Genomic DNA, 22,962 nt, shown 5'->3' with positions numbered 1-22,962 from the left:
CTTGGGTTCATCAGGAGACGGCGCCGCAGGGTACAGACCTCATATTCTCCACTTAGCACTTAAAGGGCTCTACATTGACTGTCAAAGCCTTAACTATAGCTAGAAGAAATAGTCTGTGGATGAACTAAAGCACTGTACCCTATCAAGAATGAGGTATTCATGGAAAAAGAGAACTTTGTGGTGTCAAGACAGTGCGAAATCAGATTAAAAGACATACTGTACTATCGGCACAGAGCACACATATATACATTTATCCACGCAACTGAGTGTCACAAGAAACGCTGTATCCCAGTTAAGGAACTGAATTAGAATCTGGATGAAGATGCAGAAAAAATGTACATCTTTCCTTTCCATTTTAATCAGTGTCAGAGCAAGATTTAAAAAAAAAAAAAAAAAAAAAAAACCATGCACCTCGACAAATAACACAATCATTCATATCAGACTGAACAGGGTAGAAACCTGACCATTTTTGGATTGACGAGTTCGCAGGGCGGTGATGAAAGGCTAAAGGCCACGGTACCACCACTCGGACACAGTCCTCCATTCTCATGTTCACAGCTATCGTTTAGTCCACCAACTGTCCACCAGTGTTCAGCTACAACACAGTGTAGCTCAGGGGGAGGTGAGAGGGACACTATTTAGCAAGGGGCAGTTACTTCTTGTTCGTCTGCCCCTTTCCCCTTTTCATTCCCTTGCCCCCCTTCTTCCCTTTGCCCTTCTCTCGTTGCTCCTTCCTGTTCTGGCCCCTCCTGTCCTTCTTCATCCTGCCATCCACAACACGGAAGACGCCCTTGACACCAGCCGGCCGCCGCACTTTCCTCCCGACCCCTTTCTTGGCCACTACATAAGTCAGCTCGCGCTTCTCCTTCCCGAGACCGGCCTTCTTGTAGATGCTAAAAAAAAAAAAAAAAAACAAAACGTCATTTCAAACAAAATTTTGTAAACTAAGCCTTCACAGGATGGGCCCAGTACAATGCAATACCACTACAACAGCTTACGAAAATATACATACACCCTTTTCATACTATTTCATACTACAGGCTTATGTTTTAGTGCAATAGTAGAGCATTTTACATCCACAAGATGTTCGATGTCATTGTGACCCTATGTCACTGTCTTCCATAACAAACCCAACTGAATACTTCCTATAATACCAACCGTGTCCATGAATCACAACCCTGCGTTAATGTAAATAATATAATCATAACTGAAACAGCAGATTATTACTGCTACTACTATTAAGCAGACACTTCTCCGAAGCAAATTATATCATAAACATGGGATAGCTTGTAACATTGTCGTTAAGAGCTACTGCCTCTGAACCCAAACAGTAAAATTACTCAACTGTATAAATAATGAGTAAATAAAGCTAGGGATATTAACATTTGGAAGTTGCTTTGGAGAAAAAAAGTGTCTTGTATGTGTGCGCACACAGAAATCACAAACCTTCTCAACTGAGCCATCTTCTCTCTTTCAGAAATGTCGACTGTGTTCACCACGGCCTCAGCCTTCTTCTTTGCCTGTTCCATTTTTTTCAGCATCTGAGAAAAAGAGTGCACAGAGAGGAAGTCATGAGAACCAGTTCCTGTGTCAACTGTTCTCCACCTTCTCCCCATGACCAGGCACTACTTTTCAGCGCCCTTCCCCTACTTACCCTCCTCTTCTTGCGGGCTTTTGCTTCAGCTACACGCTTGATGGGCCGAGCGTTGATCTCCCTCCATCGCTGTTTGTACTCCTCAACCATTTCCCGGGTTATAGGCACTGGTTTCCGCCTGTGCTTCTTTTCGTCATCCAAAAACCACTCGGGAACCTCAGACGGGTCCTCTGAACTGGCGAACCTGAGGGAATCGCAGCACGTGAAGCATTCACACACCCATGCAACTCAAAATACCAAACAATGTAAGGTTGTTAGACTCAGCGTAGGGAAATTGAATTGTGAATATGCAAATTACAACACACACCCAAGGCTCATTCGGCCAACTCATGTATTAAACAGCTATCCTTATCTTCACTTACAGAAACCACTTAACAAGAGAAGTCCAAGATTTGTCTGTATAGTAAAAATCTAGCCTAGAAGTGTCCAACCATTTTTTAGCCAGAGGTCAGTTTTTATGAACTAGTCCAAGGGCAACATTTGTAAAAAAATCACAGTAAGTAACAATGAATCATACAGGTCCAAATTGAAAAGTTATCTTTTAACTTTAGTTTGTATTTAAGTGTTGCATGTGTTCAAGTGTGTGTCAAACTATTATTGTATTATTATGCGATTCAATAGAACTTCTAGGTTTTATAGTAAGAATAGTATATACTAACTTGACAAATGCTTTCATGGGCAACATTATGTAAAATGGCCTGTTGGATATACAAAAAATTGAGAAATAACTGACATGTTGAAGCACTATACAGTACTGTTGATGGTATTCATTGCCTCTGAGATGTGATTAATGGGTGAGGGTGGGTCATTTTTGTCTCATGTAAACTTCCAAGGAGTTTTGTACATATGGACAATATGAAAGGAAAACGACGTGAATGCTTGTTCATGCTTATTGACTGAACTCAAACTGACTGTTTCACACAGCACTTATTAGCCCACAATCTATAGTAAGTTAGGCTTCAAGCTCTTGCCTGTTGAAAGAGCCATCGATCAGGTCTCTCTGTTTCTTCTTGGATGTGGCGATCTGAGAGCCAATGGCAAGCCCCTCCGGATCTAGAATTTGAGCTCGCTTACCTGCAGGGGAAAACGCAAACGAGAATCAATGAAACATAACTGAATTTAGAAACCATTCCCCTGTGACACTGTTCATATAATGTGATAAAACAGATCAGGTCCTCCAAGGCCAGCCATTGTGAACTAGTGACTCACTTGTGCTCTCCACAGGCACCACTTTGAAATCTTCATCATCATCATCATCATCATCCACTCCACTGCTGCCACCCAAACCACCGGACGCCTTTTTCATCTGGGCAATCTCCCTGTAGCCAGACACATGTTCTTATGAATACAGCGCAAAGTTATGGTACAAATGCAAACCTCTTTATCCCATCATTCCTGACATCAGGTCATTGATTAGATAATGCTTTTATGGAAAGAAACTTTCACTCATTCACACAAATACGGAGTCCTCTTGTTATGAACATTACTTTACAGATTTCCAAAGACACAAACACTTTTTAAACAGTATATTTATTATAAACTGCACTCACTGGTCTATTTTCAAACACTGGTGTGTCCCCTCCCCCTCCGGCCTTACGCCCTGTGCTGCCGGGTTAGGCTCCGGTTCCCCGCGACCCCATATGGGACAAGCGGTTCAGAAAGTGTGTGTATGTGTGGGTGGTTTGGTGCAAAACTAATGTCACTTGTGTTTCTAAATCCAGTCATTAGCTGGAAGGAAGAAAAGAAAGAAAGAAAAAAAAAAAAAAAAATTAACAAAAAAGGATGTGAAACTACCTTCACTTAACTTCTTTCCAATGTTTACGTTTGCATTTTATTTATCTTTTAAAATGCATTAAGCTAAAGCTAATATTTTTGCAGAATCTACCCTGAAAATACAAACCCCATTTCCAGAAAAGCTGAGATATTTTCTAAAATGCAATAGGAACGACAATTTGCAGTTTGTTAATTCTCTTGAACCTTTATTTAACTGACAAAAGTACAAAGAAAAGATTTTTTTTTCACTGACCAAGTTAAATGTATTTTGTATATATATATAAACAAATTCAGAATTTGATGCCTTCAACACATTCAAAAAAAGTTGGGACAGTTGTTTACCACTTATGTTACATCACCTTTCTTTGTAAATACACTTTTTAATCATTTGGAAACTGAGGATACCAATTGTTGCAGTTTTGCAAGTGGAATTTTTGCCCATTCTTGCTTGATAAAGACTTCAGCTGATCAACAGTCCATGGTTGTCATTGTCCGATTCTCTTCTTTGCAATGTGCCATACATTTTCAATAGGAGACAGATCTGGACTGCTGGCAGGCCAGTCAAGCACACGCGCTCCGTGTCTACAAAGCTACCCTGCTGTAGCACGTCCAGAATGAGGTCTGGCGTTGTCTTGCTGAAATAACCATTGACTCCCCGGGAAAAGATTTTGCCTTGATGGCAGCATATGTTTCTCTAAAATTCCAATAAACGCCTCTGCGTAAATGGTACCTTCACACATATGGGCACTGATGGACCCCTATACCATCACAGATGCTGGCTTTTGCACCTTTCACTGCTAACAGTCTGAATATGGTTCTTTTCGTCCTTGGCACGGAGAACTCAACATCCGTTTTTCCCAAAAACAAGCTGAAACGTGGACTCATCTGACCACAGCACACGTTTCAACGACCTTTCAGTCCATCTGAGATGAGCTCAGGCCCAGAGATCTCAGCAGCGTTTCTGCATAGAACTGATGTATGGCTTCCTCCTTGCGTAACAGAGTTTCAGGTTGCATTTCTGAATGCAGCAACGGACTGCGTTAAGTGACAATAGGTTGCTGAAGTACTCCCGAGCCCACATTGCTATATTTATCACAGTAACATGACGGTTTCTTATGCAATGCCATCTACGGGCTCGAAGGTCATGCGCATTCGTTAATGGTTTCCGGCCTTGCCCTTTACGCACTGAGATTTCCCCAGATCCCATGAATCTTTTCACAGTTACATGAATATTATGTACTGTAGATGGTGAAAGACCTAAATTCTTTGCAATCCTGCCTTGAGAAATGTTCTTTTTGAACTGATTGACAATTCTCTCACGAAGTTTGGCACAAAGTGGTGAGCCACGACCCATCCTTGTCCGCAAAGACTATGTCTTTGGTGGATGCTCCTTTTAGACGTAGTCATGATACCCTCACCAGTTACCAATTCACCTGCTTATTGTGGAATCTTCCAAAACGGTGTTACTTGAATATTCTATAAATTTGGACTCTTATTTTGCCTCTGTCCCAACTTTTTCTGAGTGTGTTGAAGGCATCAAATTCTAAGTCTGCTTATATTTACAAAATACAATCAAGTTGATCAGCCAAAACATTAAAAGTCATTTCTTTGTACTTTTGTCAGTTAAATAAAGGTTCAAGAGAATTTACAAATTGCAAATTCTTGTTTTTATTGCACTGTAGAAAATATCCCAACTTTTCTGGAAATGGGGTTTATAAATCAAGGGACATCAGTTATTAAGAATTTATTGATTGTACTGATGAGGTAAACCTAAAGTGGCCAGTTGCTAATGAATGTTACACATGTTGGCTTAAGTTGGTAAAAGATAATAAAATAAAAAATAAAAACTCAAAAACAAGCTGGACTCCCATCCACAGTGTTTCCTGCCTCGCGCCCTGTGTTTCTAGGATACACATGAACTCTACACAGCATTGACAAAGTGTTACCGCAAACTTCTACCTGAGGATTTTACAGAGTCTGCTTTGCGAATAAATGGGGGGCTTCTGAATTAAAAAGGTTTTACTGATTGTTATATAGTGGACATACTGCATTTAAAAAAAAAAAAAAAAAAAAAAATTAGAAACCACTTTCTGGTTCCAACTGGCTGGGGGTTTAAAGACCCGGTATAAATCATTTAGTGGAGAATTTTAGGTTTAGCTCTTTTCTCAAGCATGGAGTAATAGGGCCATTCCAGACTTTATTCAGCAAGATGCAAGTTAGAAATCTTATCACACTAGCTGCAGCTCCATGTTTATCCCATCCACCAGTATTAATAACCACTATGCTATGTGTTGCAGGAGCAGCACATGGCACAGCAATCAGAGCTGCCAACTTTTACTGCAAGGACTCAGGTCCAAATCCCATATCCTGCTGTAGAACCCTTGAACAAGGTACATACCCTGAATTTTTGTAGCAAAAATTACCCAACTGTATGAGTACACTGCTGCAAATAGCTTAATACTGTAAGTCATGTTGCAGACAAGTACCAGCTAAATATATGTAAATTAAGTATAAACACATTCTTTCCAGTATGCTGTCACTTTCACTGCAGTATTTTACATTTACGTTATTTTTACTCATTTAGCAGGTGGTTTTCTCCAAAAAAACTTCCAATGAACACTATACGGTAGTATCAGCCCACTCTTTATTCAACCAAGTACAATGCTAGATACTTATAATGAATTGACGAATCAATGAATCACGTGTCCATCTACCAATGAAACACACTTTCTGTCTCTCATTCACACACACGATGGGTGATTTTAGTCATTTACATTTATTTATTTTAGCAGAAAATAAATGTCTGCTAAAATAAATAAATGTGATTTTAGAGTCACCAATCCATCTGAACAGTATGTCTTTGGACTGTGGGAGGAAACCAGAGCACCCAGGGGATACCCATATAGACACAGGGAGAACATGCAAACTCCACACAGAGTAACGGGGATCAAACCCATGTTCTCTTGCATCACCCAGCTGCTGTGAGACAGCAGTGCTACTCGAAATTAAGAGATTGATCCCAGCTTCTGCTCATGAATGAAGTGTCTCAACACTATGGATTCAGCCACAAAGTAAGCAGCAGTACAGCTCCCAGAACCCACTGAAAAGCAGAGTAACCGTACAGAGAAAGGGAGAGAAACTGTGCTTCCTGACCTCTCATCATCACTGCTGTCATCTGAGTCACTGTCCCTTTCCTCCTGGTCCTCTGACATCTTTGCTTCCTCTGAATGTCCTGCCTCTTCCTGTTCTTGGACTGCTGGTGTGTCTTGTTCCTGGGCCTTTCTCTTTGTGCCTTTACCTGCAATTACAACAGTAAATGAAGCAGATCACTAAAGCTATAGGATCAATAAGAGCTGAAACAGACACTCCCCTCTACTCACCACCGAGTGACTTGTTCTGAAGCCTTTGAGTCTGTTTGAGCTCTGCCTTAGCATCAGCATCCAGATCCAACCCTGAAAAGATGTCCTGAGAAAAATAAAGGAGGAAGAGCAAATATGAGGATCATCTAAAGAGCAGGGAAAGGGCAGACTAGGAAAATGTTGATTGTACCCATCTGAAACTGAGTTCAACAAACCTTGCTGAACCACATGTTGGTCTCCCGGTTTTGCTTCTCCTCCTTTCCCTCCAACTCCACCAGAAGCTCATTTCTCTGCTCGTCCTGATCCTTTTCATCCTCCTCGAAGGACACTCTGCAACACCACAAACAAAATGCTTCTGAATGTGAACTTTAAATCTAAAAATCTACTAAAAAACATGAAAAGTAACTCTTACAGTCAAGGGAGATAAAAACTATTACTTTTTTTTCACTTCCTTAGTTTTAAGCTGCTTTTGTCTCTTCTCTATTTCTTCCAGGTCCTCAGCGTCCAGATCAGAGGCGAGAGACACTTGATCGCTCTCAGCATCAGAGAGATAAACGTCGTCACCTCCTCCCTCTTCCTCTAAGAGGACATCATCTGCAACCTTCATGTCCCCCTTTGAGATTTCACACAAGGCCTATGGGAAGATAAAGCACATTGGTAAGACCCTGTAAAAACTTACCACGGTAAGAGCCACCTCGGGCACATCAATTTTCACAGTACATTCCCGTGGTTCCTTGGGCTTACTTTGGCTTTGTTGATCTTGCTGAGTGAGAACATGGAGGCATCAGGGTCATCAGCAATGGAGACCCCTGGCAGGTCCATCTTGAGCTCCACCCTCTCCCTCTGCTTCCGCCGCTCCCTCAGCAGCTTCTTCTTTTTTCTGCTCATAGACCAGGTTACTTGTTAATTTCATGAATGGCTTTCTAGATAAAAAGACAACTGTAAACCACAAAATCCCTGGAAAATGTAACTGGCCAAATAAAATTAAGGATTGAGGAAAAGACACAACACACACTGACTGCCCTAACACAACATAAAGTGTTGAACCTACTCATATGACATGTTGAACATACCGCCGCAGTTCCGCCACCTCCTCAGCTTTCAGCTCAGCCAGTTTTTTTGCCATCTCTTCTTCATCGCTGTCACCTCCCTCCACTTTCTCAGCGGAATCCTTCTTCTTGCGCTCCTGCTCCGTATCACTCTCTCCCTCGCTGGAGCTCAGGCTGAAGAGGGGAGGACACACACTACTCACACAAATCCTCAGTGGAAGGGCAGCAGTGACGTAACCTAATGCTCAAATAAGTAACTACAGAAATGACTTATAAATGAAAACTATTAAAATGGGAATCCTTAACATCCAAAAGAAAATACATCAGTAATAAAATAACACATTTCCTTTTTTTCCCCCATCAGCAGTCAAAACAATGTAACTCATGGAACAATCCTGTTTATCAAGAGAATACAGATGCGCATGTAATTCTATCATATTATGCTTAACAACGACTTTATGCCATATGTAAAACAGAATCACGGTGTCACGCCCCGTGCACCCACCTCATCGGCGACACCTGCAGTTGCCTGATGGAAGCTGCATAAAGGGAGACAACGTGCAGACCGGGGTGTGGAACCTAGCTTTTGCCTCCTTGTTTCCCGAACGAAGTGTTACAGTGAACTCTGCCCGTGTCTGACCGTTGCCTGAATCATTCGACCCTGATCTTTGCCTTCGCCCTTTGGATCCTGTTCGCTGATTGCCTGACCCTCGCCTGTCCCACGACTCTGCCTTTGGATAACGATTCATCACAAATAAACCTCTCTCCCACCGCACTCTGCGCTTGAGTCCGTCCTGCCTCCGAGCCGTCATGACAGAAGGTTCCGCCTCTAACCAGGACTCAGCAGAGATCGCCCAGATACGCTCCGCGCTCGCGACCCAAGGAGCGCTCCTAGGAACGCACGAACAGTTGCTGAAACGTCTGGAGGGAACGGTGGAGCGGCTGATCCAAGCTCAGCCAAGCCTCCCCAGGGACGACCACCGCGGCGACGGACACGTCCCCGATTGCGCCCGCTCCGACCCCACCACAGGGGGCGGCTGGCTCGGCCACGCATATCGCTACGCCGGAACGGTATGACGGGTCGCCTGAACATTGTCAGGACTTCCTTATGCAATGTGAGCTGGTCTTTGAGTGTTCCCCCCACATGTACCGAACTGACGCGGCCAAGACCGCTTTCATCCTGTCTCTGCTTACCGGCCCGGCCCGGGCTTGGGCGGCCGCGGGGTGGCGAACACGCCGAAGAATCCCCTACACCGAATTCCGCGGACAGTTCGAGGCGGTTTTTGATCATCCTCACGCGGGGCGCGTGGCGGGGAATCGACTCATGCGACTCACGCAGGGGGAGAGAAGCGTGGCTGAGTACGCACTGGAGTTCCGTCCCCTCGCGGCTAAAAGCGGATGGAACTCCGTGGCTCTCCTCACCTGTTTTTTTAAGGGGCTGCACCCACGGATCCAAGATGAGCTCACCTATAGGGGAGACGAAGAGGACTTCGACCGGTTCATGGAGACTGCTATTGCTATCGACAACTTAGGTCGGTCTCGACGAACCCTGGGAGGCCAAACAAGCCGCCCGGTGCACCGGAAGGAGGCCGAACCTGAACCCATGCAGTTGGGGCACAATCGCCTGGTACCAGAGGAACGCAGGAGGAGACTGGTGGGGAATCTCTGCCTATACTGTGGATCCCCAGAACACCTCCGGGCCGCCTGTCCCATCCGACCCTCCCAGGGGTCCGCCAAAAACCCAAAGGTGAGTCCGGGGGAACCTCGGGGTCAACTGAGGTTACCTGTGTGTGTTGCTTGGGGAGGAAGGCGGGTGCAGACAAGTGCCCTGATCGACTCCGGGGCCGCGGGCATTTTCATGGATTGGGGCTTTGCTCGGCCCATAGGGTCCCTTGAAAAATGTTTGAGGTCACGTTAAGTGTTAAAGAACTGGACGGGCAACCCTTGGGGTCCGGAGTGGTGGACACCCGGACCATCCCTCTCCGGCTTGAGACAGGAGCCTGTCATTGGGAAACCCTAACCTTTCTTTTGATCCGGGCTCCAGACACCCCTATCATCCTAGGTTATCCCTGGTTGACCCGTCATGATCCGGTCTTCCGCTGGAGCACCAACGACCTGGTGGCATGGGGTGACGCCTGCCACTCGTCCTGCCTCACCATCCCTTGTCGAGCTACGTCCGTGGAAGGGATAGAAGGCCTACCCCCGCCAGAGATACCCCCCGAGTATGACGATCTTCAGGAGGTGTTCAGCAAGACTGGCGCGGCCGAACTGCCCCCACATCAAGCGTGGGACTGTGCGATAGACCTCCTCCCAGGTACCTCGCTGCCCCGGGGTCGGGTTTATCCCCTGTCGTTGCCAGAACAACAAGCAATGCAGGAATACATCAAGGAGGCCCTTGCGTCAGGTCTGATTCGACCCTCTACTTCCCCAGCAGCAGCCAGGTTCTTTTTTATTAGCAAGAAGGATAGGGGGTTGAGACCGTGTATCGACTATCGGGGGCTGAACGCGATCACGATCAAGTACCCGCACCCCTTACCTCTGATCACCTCGGCCTTGGAGAGCATACATGGAGCCACCTGGTTCTCTAAGCTGGACCTCCGGAGTGCCTATAACTTGGTCAAGATCAGGGAGGGGGACGAGTGGAAGACAGCCTTCTCTACCACACAGGGCCATTACGAATACCGGGTCATGCCTTTCGGCCTGGTAAACGCCCCCTCGGTTTTCCAGGCCTTCTTGAATCATGTGTTGGGGGACTACGTTAACCGATTCGTCCTCGTGTATCTCGATGACATCTTGATCTTTTCCCAGAACCGAGACTAACATGTCCAACAGGTACGGGCGATCCTCCGACGGTTGTTGCAGCATCGGCTCTACGTCAAGGGAGAAAAGTGTGAGTTCCACAGACGGGAGATCACGTTCTTGGGGTACATCCTGAGCCGCGATGGGGTGTCCATGGACCCCCGGAAGGTCAGTGCGGTGACGGCCTGGCCACGACCCACCACGGTAAGAGCTCTCCAACGCTTTCTTGGCTTTGCAAACTTCTATCGCCGGTTTATCAGAGATTTCAGCACCATAGCCGTCCCTCTTACCACACTAACTTCTTGCAAGGAACGAAAGCTCCCCTGGGGATTGGCGGCAGAGAGGGCCTTCCGAGACTTGAAGGCCCGCTTTACCTCTGCGCCGATACTAAGGCAACCTGACCCATCCTTGCCTTTCGTGGTAGAGGTGGATGCTTCATCGGTCGGGGTCGGGGCAGTCCTGTCTCAAAGGCAGGGAGACCCGCCAAAGTTGTACCCCTGTGCCTTCTTCTCCAAGAAGATGACACCGGCAGAATGCAATTATGACATTGGGAATCGAGAGCTCCTTGCGATTAAGCTCGCTCTAGAGGAGTGGCGTCACTGGTTGGAGGGAGCGGTTCACCCGTTTCTGGTACTTACCGATCACAGGAACCTCGAGTACCTTGAGACTGCTAAGAGGCGAAATTCCCGTCAGGCCCGATGGGCCTTGTTCTTCACTAGATTCAATTTCACAGTATCCTATCGCCCAGGCACCAAAAACGCGAAAGCGGATGCCCTCTCCCGAATGCATGATCCCGATCCGGTACCCCCTAACCCAGAGGGAATACTACCCCAGGGGAGTGTGGTGGGGCCCATCAACTGGCAGCTACTACAAGACATCCAAAAAACCCAGACTCGGGAACCAGAACCCCCGGGCAAGCCAACGGGACGGATCTATGTCCCCAGTACCCACCGCACGGCGGTGTTGGCCTGGGCACATGAGAACCCTGAGGCGGGACACCCAGGTATCCGGCGTACCCTTTCTCTTTTACAGGGGCAGTTCTGGTGGCCCTCTCTGTCTGAAGATGTTCACGACTTCGTGCAGGCATGTACCACCTGTGCCCAGACCCGGACCCCATCCGAGAAACCCGCTGGCCTCCTGGAACCTCTCCCGTCACCGACCCGACCCTGGACACACGTGGCTCTGGATTTCCTAGTGGATTTACCCGTCCCCGCCGGTAAAACAGTGATCCTCTCTGTTGTAGGCCGTTTTTCCAAAGCGTGTCAACTGGTTCCCCTGCCGAAATTACCAACCGCCATGGAGGTTGCAGAGATCCTATTTGAACAGGTCTTCAAGCTGTACGGGCTCCCGGAGGATATCGTTTCGGATAGAGGCCCCCAGTTCACCTCCAGGGTATGGAAGGCCTTTTGGAATAGGCTGGGGGTAACGGTAAGCCTCACCTCGGGGTATCACCCACAAGCCAATGGCCAAGTAGAGCATCTGCATCAGGATCTAGCACGATACCTCCGCGCCTATTGTTCCACACAGCCGCACCAATGGTCCCGATACCTGGCTTGGGCTGAGTATGCCCATAACGCCGCCCAGCATACCTCCACCGGTATCTCCCCATTTCAGTGTCTTCTAGGATACCAACCCTCTCTCTTCCCGGAGGGAACCCCAGGGAGTCCGGTTCCGGCGGTGGAGGCCTGGCATCGAGAGAGTGCCCACGTGTGGAGGACGGTCAGGGACCACCTTCTCCGCAGTGCACAACGACACAAGCGACAAGCCGACCGACACCGCCGCACCCTCACCTTCGTCCCCGGCCAACAGGTGTGGCTCTCAACGAAGGATTTTCGTCTGGCAACCCCCTCAAGAAAACTCGGGCCCCGATACATCGGTCCTTTTAAGATCCTACGCCGGGTCGCTCTGGTCACCTATCGTCTCCTGCTACCGCCAGACCTCCGAGTACATCCTACCTTCCATGTCTCCCTGCTGAGGCCAGTGGGGGTGTCCCTTCACCAGCCCACAAGAGACATTGCACCAACCCCTCCTCTGCCTTTGGATAACCACAATACGTACAGGGTCCGGGCCCTGCTGGACTCTCGCAGACGGAGGGGCCGGCTGCAGTATCTAGTGGACTGGGAGGGATATGGGCCAGAGGAACGGTCATGGGTACCAGCCCCTGATATTTTGGATTCAGAACTAATCGCTCTCTTTCACAGGGACCACCCGGATCGTCCGGCTCCTCGCCCCCGGGGGCGCCCGCCTTCTAGGCCCAGGGCATCCGGGGCCGCCCGTCAGGGGGGTACTGTCACGCCCCGTGCACCCACCTCATCGGCGACACCTGCAGTTGCCTGATGGAAGCTGCATAAAGGGAGACGACGTGCAGACCGGGGTGCGGAACCTAGCTTTTGCCTCCTTGTTTCCCGAACGAAGTGTTACAGTGAACTCTGCCCGTGTCTGACCGTTGCCTGAATCATTCGACCCTGATCTTTGCCTTCGCCCTTTGGATCCTGTTCGCTGATCGCCTGACCCTCGCCTGTCCCACGACTCTGCCTTTGGATAACGATTCATCACAAATAAATCTCTCTCCCACCGCACTCTGCGCTTGAGTCCGTCCTGCCTCCGAGCCGTCATGACACACGGTTACGATACTGCAGAGAGAATATATGGCAGTATGCAGAAATTTAACAAACTGTTATTAATATTTGAGGTATCTGAATCTCATTTTCATCCTTCAATGTTTAGTATAACAAATACAATACGCTAAAAATCACTAAAGCTCTGTGACCAGTTTTCTGCATTTTGGCATTCAACATCCCTCTAGACATACTTCAAATTACCACTTTAGCAAAAGGTATTCTGTCATTATTGGACTTGTTTTGGTCTTATACTGTGTTAGAAGAAAATGTAAATGACTTCAAATTAATAGCCTTCACGTTAACAGTCTGGTTATAAAAATTGTATAAAAAAAAAAATTTACACACATCTATTCCTAAATGTATGAATCTTAAAATCCACAAAATGCAAGCACGTTTTCCCCTGTTAACATCACGCAATTACAGTTTACAAGCTAATAACCGAAGGCCGATGTTATCATTAGGCAAACTTGGGCAAACTTGCCGGAGGCACTCCAAAATGTCAGAGCTCCAAAATTTGCTACTAACCTCGAAACCTTGCTTAATAATAAAGAAAATTTTATTAGAATACTGAAGATGTGCTGTGTCAAAGTCAACTTTGTCATTCCGACAATATGTTTACGACATACACAGGAATGAAACAGCATTTCTCCTGGACTATGGTGTGAACATAGAGGACAACATATACTACCACTACTACAAAATTTACAATAACAGGCTACAAAACTAAAAACGCTCAGGGATAAAGTACAATGCAATATACACTGTAGAGCCAATAAAAGGCAGACGGCGGGGTCCAAACATTCGTGCCATGTTATAAGCGAGTCCGAGTTATAACGAGTTTCCCGTTTTGATGAAGGCTGAAGAAAGTAAAACTCCAGTTTCCTGGTGAAAGATGATTAACGAAAGTAAAAGCAACTGTCCGCACGTGTGTGAGTGAAAATAAGTGATACGTAACAGTGTAATTACTAAGTAACCAGGGCACAGCTGTTGTAGTGTAGCGGTTAGAGTTGCTGCCTTTGGACCCAAAAGGTCATAGGTTTGATCCCCAACTCTGGCTGTAGTACCCTTGAGCAAGGTACTTACCCAAAAACACTTGAGTGATAGGAAAAAAAGAAGAGGGAGGGAGGGAAAAAAAAAAAACAGCTGTATAAATGGATAAATAATTGTAAGCCTCCAACGGCAATAACTGTAACCTTAATGCTGTAAGTCGCCTTGGATGAAAAGCGTCAGCTAAGTGAATAAATGTAAGTAATTACAGGTCAAAGGTTCTTCTTTTTATTAATGAACCAGAGTATTGCGTGATAAGTTTTGTAACATTAAATGCTATTAGTGCTGCACGGCAAAGACATTCTGACTTATTTGTAAAGTCGGAGAAATGCACCTTAAAAGCATTAATCGGCTAATCAAAGCAGCACGATTTTGTAGAGACAGCAAAGCTACATCAAAGATCGGGGAAAGAAAAGGTTTTGCAATATTATTGCTTTGACGGCCTTTGTAAATTAGTCTCCTAACGTGAGCAGTTTAAAGCTCTGCTGCTTTCATGCAAAAAAGCAAAGTTACATCAAAAGATCGCGGGAATAAAAGGCTTAACAATGAGTGACAAAAACAGATCTACTAGGCGTCCTTCAAAAGGTGTTTTACAAAATGTCAACATTATTTTTCCAGCACAGGTCTGTGTTGAACTAATCGCCATCTCGCATAACTTCACCTTCTGACTTTCGGATATTTTTTTCAGAAGCGCCCAGATTTGAAACACGTTTAATGGTACCAATCAAAAAATATTTGAGTGCCAAGCTCTGACCGTGTTATGTGTGATCCTGCATTGTATCGAATCACGTTATATCAGGTCCACAATGTATTATGTAAACATTGTAGGATGCATTGCCACCCCATTCCTGAAACATTGCAACTTTTCAGTAACATTTTCTATAAAACAAAACGTTGGCCAGTAGACACATATCCACCTCTTGCATACCTTTAAGATAGCCTCTCGGCCTGTTGGCTACAAGTGTAGGACCAGTGATTTTAATGGGAACAGAGTGCAGCCTGACATCAGATTGCATGTGGCTTGACCACAGCTTTCTCAGGGTGAAGTTCTGTTTCCTGGCTTGAATTTATTTTATTTTTGGGTAGCTTATAGAGCCTAAGGTGAAGGGTTGTGGGTAGCTTATCCGCCATCCCCGCAGGCTGGTACGAAGTTCCTATTTCTAGTCGTATTATTAGTTAGTTCAGCTTTTCCGCTCACATCGACAGCTCCAAGGATCCAGAAACCAGAGATGACTTGCACATGAGGACGACGGTTCCAGAGATGCAGACCACTTTGACGAACACTCGTTTCTGGTGGAGAAACTGGGGGGGGTGACAGCAGATTTCCTGAGCGAGTTTCTTTCGTTCAGGAGGTTGTCTTAGGACTCCTGGGCCTCACACTTGGGGATGTGGTCTGCATCCAACGCAATAGACTATCGTCTTTCTTCGACTTCATGCTGCTGACCAAGGTGGCATGCTGGAAGATCTTGAACAGGGAGAGCACCAAACACAGTACCTTGTGCTCGTACTCCAAGGAAGCGGTTTGGGCGAACGACAGGAGAATCATGACGGTCCACATCTTTGTGTCAGCAGCAGCTTTGGAAACTTTTCTGAAAGAGTCTGTCGACATTATCGGAGGACACAAAGATGTGTAGAACTGGTTGGGCTTCTGGATCGAGTGAAGACAAGTCCAGGTATGTCTTCGTCCTGACCCTGTGGGGACTGAGGATTTTTACCACCTCCTTGCATATTTTAACATTTGTGGCAGCACGTGCTACCAGTTTTATCAATGGCAGTCTCAGTTGAGGTAATGGATGGTTTTGTAGCGGCCAGTATTGGCGGGTCCCTCTCAGCCAGCACTACTGCAGTGCCTCTTGCCGAAGAGGATTATCAATCTCCTGGTCACGAGGACACGAACTTGGACTTCTCGAGGAAGGGGAGACAAAAGAGAAGGCTGGACCAGACACTGGTACTACACTGGGGGTGCCTGTTTTGATGGGTACCCCACAAAAAGGCAGAGAAAACTACCCCCTTCCCAGCTGGACCGGATCATTCAAGCGTGTTAGTCATTGATTTGTCCCGGGTGGGGAACCCCTCCTAGGTTCAGTTTTTCAGGGTATAGTGAAGAGTCCCATCTGGAAGCTGGGGAGGAGGGGGACTATTGTTTGGAAAGATTGTTTAATATTTGATTTTAGCTAGATTTTATTGAAAAAGAGTGATTTTTGTATATGACATTGAATGCAGATACAGAAAGTTCTCAGTACTTTTTTTTTTTTTCTGAAGTTTGGTGGTTTTTCAGAGAAACAATTCTATATGTTTGCGTTTTTGACAGTGTCTTTTGTGATGTCTATGGCCGTCAGATGATAACTATTTGTGTTAAAGCGAAGTACAGTGGTCATGATTGGTAGCTGATCTAATGGGTGTATAATGTTTGATTTTGATATTTACTGAACTTTGTTGAAATGGATTTGTTCCCTGCGTATATTGAATTATGTGTTGGTGTTGTGGTTGTTTTACTTGCAAATTTTGAGTGTTATACCACTCCAAAGTTTTTTTTCTTTTTAAACTGGTGTTAATAAAGGGGGAAAAATAGCTCAAAGAACTGCAGTTTGAAAAGTTTTCAGAACATTTTCGGTAGTTAAAATTTAAAAAAAAATGTGTTCTGTGCATATAGAACATTCACATAAATAATTACGCACAAAACTTAGTTATAAATCCAAAATTATCACTTCATAATCTGAATCTGCATTTTGGTCATATATATGTGGATATACATATTTGTGTACTGTACTGCTGTGTACTGATGTTAAATGTATTTTTGCACTGTATGTCCATCTATGGGTTCTTGAAATCTTAAGGAACCACGCAAGGCAAGAACTGAGATCCACAGCTATACCATGTTAAGAGAAAAAAAGAAAATCTGTCATAGTCCCTTGAGGTGACAGAACATGCTTATATCATGGCATTCAAACAGACTGATTTGGTGACTTAAATGATGATTTTCACGTACGACAAACACAGAGGCATCTCATACCTGATTTCCTGGTCCAGCTGCTTAGCCTCTTCCTTCAGCTTCTTGGCCAAGAACCTCCGGAGCTTTCCCCGCCAGTTCAACAAGAGGCTGACCGCAGTCGGAACAAAAGAGCGATGGTCAGTATGTCTCATCTTCACGAGAACAGTGTCGGTCAGGAGCATAACAGGAAGGTCGAAGGTCACAGCACTTACCGGAGCTCCTTGCGCCCAAGGACCCTGATGTCCCGACAGCACTCCTTAATCTCATTGGTCGTGGCAGGGTGACATGTTAACTCATCATTGTCAAAAGAAATCTTAAAAAGTGACAAAAGAAAAGAAAGAGGTTTTAGAGCACATATGGCATGTCCTACTCAATACGCAGGGAGTCTATAACATCCTTGTGCAATCTGAATTTTTGATATCGCTTCTACAAGATTTAAATAGAATTTATTCAATCTTTAAATGTGCTAATGGTTCAGTCCCATTTTTTGAATTAAGATAATTACAAGAAAGTGAATGGGAAAAATTGAAAAAGGTCAATTGTGTTCCCTAGCTAGCTGAGCTGAAGTCAACAACTACACATGTGTAAAGTATAATTCCTTCTTGTTCCCTCCTGCACATTAGACTGTTTAAAATGGTTTGCATGTTAAAGAATGTTCTTATACAGAAGTGACATTCTTTAAAAATTCAGTCTGAATGAGAACATTTTAGACAATTTTTCCATGGTTAATGTAATACAGTGTTATATGGGGACAGCTAGTACTGTAGTGGTTTCAGTTGTTGCCTTTGGACCTAAAGGTCACAGGTTTGAATCCTACCTCCAGCTGTAGCACCCTTGAGAATGGAAGGTACTTACCCTAAATTGCTCCAGTAAAATTTCCCAACTGTATATACCGGTAAATAATTATAATTAGCTTAACACTAAGTGTCTTTGGAGAAAAGTATCAGCGAAATGAATAAATGGACACACTGTATTTTACAGTGTATATTGACATGTTCACAAACAGCAGTCACTGACTGCTAGTGGTTGTGCAAGGACCAGGTATTCACCTCACTGGCTTTGCTCAGGAAGTCCACTGGGTTCTCTGCTCGAAGAAACTCGGTCACTGAGAAGTTGTGATACAGAGTCAGGTCGTCGTCTGCGTAGCCCTCAGCCTAAAAGAGAGATCTGTCAGAAATATGGGACACACTAACCATACATATCCACCACTCAGGTGCATGCAACACCATCTCACCTTTGGTTTCTTCACAGGTACCAACTCCTTCACTGTCTTGACTTGGACCTCCACCTCTTTGAAGGCATGTTTTGGGTCAAAGAACTTATTGTCTATTTTGTCAGGAGCGAGGTAGCCTGTGGGGCAGACACAACAGAAGGATTCTCAAAGAAAAACAACAAGCAACTCTCTCACAAGACGTAAAAGTATGGAAATTATAAAATAGAGATAAATATGAAGTCAGAAATAACAGGGCAGTCTGCTTACCCTGGCAGATGACGAAGATCTCGGCGGACTCATTACGAGAGGCCTGAGGTTTGGTAGCCTGCACCTTCTTGAAAAACTGCTGAAAGATCCACAGAAGGGGCTGGTAGTCCTTGGAGCGGAAGACTTTAGTAATGAAGCTGCCACCTTTGGTCAGGAACTCACAAGCCAGCTTGAGAGCCATGAGTGTGAGATGAGCTGTTGAGGAAAAGGAAAACTGAGCTATGACAACAAAAAAGAAACAATTCCTACTGTAACCTGAAACCAAAAGGCTGCTAGATGAACTCAAGGAGAGCACTGCTAATATACTCTTGTGAAAAGTACATATATGAAATAGTTCCAGTCATTATCTAGCAGTGATTACCCTGGGAGAAAGCATCATGCTGCCAGTTGGCTCCAACATTGGGAGCCCCATCATTCAGAACAACATCCACCTTCCATGTCTGCAGCTCCTTCCTGAGGGCCTGAAGGACAATAGAGGCAAGTGCATGACAAAAGGCTCTTTAACTCTGACTATAACATCCTGTACATGACAAGGATGGAGAGGACTTTGAAAAAACATTGTTGCTACGTACTTTAGAGTTGGACGCTGCTTTGGGGAAAGCATCTGCGAAACACATAAATCTAAACTACACAAAACACTATTTAAATGCAAACCACAAATAAGCAGTAAGCTTTGATAACCAAAATTTTTGTGATACACCTCAACAACAGTAGGTATCAACAGCACCTGCTCTGCTTAAAATAAATACCTGATTCCTTTAGGAATCGTTTACATTTATTCATTAAGGTGACACTTTTCTCCAAAGTGACTTACAATGTTTTACCCATTTCGACAGCTGGATAACTTTTACTGGAGTAATTTAGGGTAAGCATATCTTGCTAAAGGGTACTACAGCAGGAGCTGGGATTCAAACCTACTATCTCTGGGTCCAGGGGTGGTGACTCAAAGCACTACACTACCTGCTTCTCCCAGGGAGAACTGTTACCCAACAGCACAGTCACAACCACCTACCTGTCTACACTTCTCCGTAGTGATGTCTTCTTGGAGAGTCACCACATTAGGAATGGGCTTTATGGGTACCAGGTCAACACCTGGCAGAAGAAAAAAAAGCAATTAGCACAGAGTGAGAACAGAGACACAGGCAGCTGACAGTGAGGCCTTAAATACTTCAACAGCATAATTAATATTTAATTGCTTTGAAAGACATGCATATAAATGAGTTCACAAATACCAGATTGTATACGTTTTCACATCTCAGCACCATTTTTTCCCCCAATGTGTGTGACATAGCAAAGATTTTGCACCACATTTGTAGACTCACCTATGATAAGACTGGATACTGGCATAAACTTGGAAGCCACCTGCAACCTATAGTGAGAAAATGCCAAAGGAATGGACATCAGGTTTGGGGACCACGCAGATTATCAGTTTTATATTGTGCATATTCTCAGGCAGTACTGATCTGCAAGGGTACGTGTCCATTTACTAGGAAGGACATCTTCTGTCACGCTTGCTCTCATAATGATTGCATGAAATGTGCCTCTCTGAAAGCATTTCTAACCTAAACGTTAAACCGATTAACGGAGACACTTACCAACCACCAGGAGCAGCACACAAATCCAGAAGAGCCCGTGCTTTCTGTAAAACTGGAATTTACGATTTAGTTGGATGAGCTTGAAGGAGGAACGGGACCGGTAACCTGGAGAGAAACAGGAAGAAAAAATGTCCAACTGACAAACGCATAAATTTTCCATTTAGCTGTGTTTAAGTAACTGAGAAGTTCAACTGAAAACATCCTGGTGCACAACATAACACATAAATTGATTAAATTTCAATTACAAGAACTATAGATTTTAAATCCACGTTTTGCACAGTTTTACAAAATATCACATAAAAATTAACATATAATATTTTGATTTAGAAGAACACTGCAGTAAAAACAGAAATTTTATACCGGAAAATGTAAAACTATGAGATAGCTGGTGTTGTAACTTTCTGATACTGTTGTTACCTTCTAAAACTAGAGATCTTGACTTGAACGTGAACACCTGCATTTTAAACCGCAACTGAATGTTGTGTATGTATGGACACATCAGATACGTTTTTCTTTAGTTTGTCACATCATGATCATCATGTTCATTGGGACAATTAGCAGAGACAGTTAACGACCTAAAATAAACTGCAACATGTACAAAATATTGAAAGTCGTTATTTAAAGATTATGCGACGCAGCATTAAGATCACAACAGTTTGTCTGATTTAATTTTAGTAACTCACTCACTGGCCGCGCCTGCAGCAATAACTTCCCAACAGATTACTCACCAGTCTCCTTCGCTAGGTGGTAAAATTTATCTTTCCTAGTCTTTCCGACTTTTAACTTCTTGCCCATGTCTGTTGTGGCGGAAGACAATCGCTACCAGCAATATGAAACTGACCGAATAACTACAATGATGTTGTTTCAACACTACCACCACTCGTGCTCCCAAAAAATACAGACACGTGTGAACAGTAGACACTGGATAATGACGTCATCAAAGCGCGCCGTTTAAGAAAACTTTATTTAGTATGTTTTGGATATAGATGAACACTATCCTTGGAAATCATGTTACTTCAATAAAAAAAATGCAAAAAATATTAAGCCATATACACAGCCACATTTACGCCAGCGAAATGTTTTTCATGTTAATGCTGACTTTTAGTTTTATGCAAGACCAACATTTCAGCAATTTTCCTGAGTTTAGTAGGATGGTGAGGAGTCTACATACTAGCCTGCAGGAGGGAGGTTGAACAGCTGGCTAGCTGGTGCAGTCAAAACAACCTGGAGCTGAACACACTCAGAACATTAGAAATGACTGTGAACTTCAGGAGGAAGTCACCCCTCACCATTCTCCACAGCATGACCATGTCAGCTGTGGAGTCCTTCAGGTTCCTGAAGCTCCCAGGGCCTGAACTCTTTACACTTCTCCCCTCGGGCAGGTGTTACAGACCGCTGTCCACCAGAACGAAAAGATATAATGGTTTTTTCCCTGAGGCCATTACTATTATGAGCAGCTAACACTCCCCTATAGGTCTCCTGTCACTGCAACAGTATCCCATTACTTTTGGTAATTTACTGCTTCTTATTTATTTACTTTTTTTTGTATTTATACTCTTGTGTCTGTATACTCTGAAAATGTTATTTATTTATTCTGTAATTCTGTGTCAGCTGTTTGTTGTCTCAATACTGGAAGCACCTAGAACCACAGCAAATTCCTTGTGTGCGTCAGGACACTTTGCCAGTAAAACTCATTCTGATTCTGAGTTTTTTGTCAGCATACTCAGAATGTCAGAAGAATAAAGGTTACAAGAATTGCAGCCAAATCCTGTCAGCAGTACTTCACAGATTTTCTTAAAAAATAAACAATATAGACCAAAGTGCCCTTCAGCAGAAGATAGATACAGGTACAGATGTGATTGTCAATCTAGTCATTTTGTGCAATATGACCATTTTCGCCCATTCATAAAACACCAATACGTGCATATATAATTCATGATGAGCACCTTTCCCGCTCCATGTTATATTCGAGTTACGAACTTTTCAAGTAACCAATCAAGTCTCGTTCATAAGTAGGGGTCCACCTCTGGTGTATCAGTTTATATTTTTGTATATCCATCCATCCATCCATCTTCTGTCCTGCTTGTCCTAAAGGGTCGCGGTGGCAGCAGGGAGAGCAGAGAGGCCCAGCCACCCCTGTAACCCACAACTTCCTCCAGCTCAACCTGGGGGATCCCCAGCCATTCCCAGGCCAACTGTGAGATATAATCCCTCCAGCAGGTCTTAGGCCAACCTCGGGGCCTCGTCCCAGTTGGCCGTGCCTGGTATACCTCCAAAGGGTGGCGCCCAGGGGGCATCCTTATCAGATGCCCAAACCACCTCAGCTGGCTCCTCTCAATGTGAAGGAGTAGCAGCTCTACTCTGAGTTCCTCCCAGATGTCCAAACTCCTCACCCTGTCACGGAGAGTAAGTTCCAGCACCCTGCGGAGAAAACTCATTTCGGCCGCTTGTATCCGCGATCTCATTCTTTCGGTCATCACCCAGAGTTGATGACCATAGGTGAGGGTAGGAACGTAGATCGACCGGTAAATGGAGAGCTTCGCCTTATGGCTCAGCTCCCCCTTCACCACTACAGTCCGGTACAGCGACCGCA

At 44.8% G+C, this 22,962-nt stretch overlaps 1 protein-coding gene across 1 annotated transcript; it reads right to left on the bottom strand.

Annotated features, from left to right (window-relative positions):
* Positions 1 to 409: 409 nt before the first annotated feature.
* On the bottom strand, positions 410 to 21,282 carry ftsj3 (FtsJ RNA 2'-O-methyltransferase 3). The gene is given in 22 exon segments (XM_018762863.2): positions 410 to 893; positions 1,447 to 1,541; positions 1,655 to 1,838; positions 2,626 to 2,728; positions 2,864 to 2,973; positions 6,581 to 6,725; positions 6,808 to 6,892; positions 7,002 to 7,116; positions 7,224 to 7,420; positions 7,531 to 7,666; positions 7,860 to 8,009; positions 17,316 to 17,402; positions 17,507 to 17,607; positions 18,344 to 18,448; positions 18,529 to 18,644; positions 18,775 to 18,969; positions 19,136 to 19,235; positions 19,787 to 19,866; positions 20,097 to 20,143; positions 20,370 to 20,418; positions 20,421 to 20,474; positions 21,098 to 21,282. Coding segments are annotated over 22 exon segments (2,562 nt in total). The 5' UTR covers positions 21,165 to 21,282; the 3' UTR covers positions 410 to 652.
* Between the last annotated feature and the right edge of the window lie 1,680 nt (positions 21,283 to 22,962).

This window comes from Scleropages formosus, chromosome 2, assembly GCF_900964775.1.
Source record: "Scleropages formosus chromosome 2, fSclFor1.1, whole genome shotgun sequence".
NCBI lineage: Eukaryota > Metazoa > Chordata > Actinopteri > Osteoglossiformes > Osteoglossidae > Scleropages > Scleropages formosus.
This window is presented reverse-complemented; position numbering and strand designations above follow the sequence as displayed.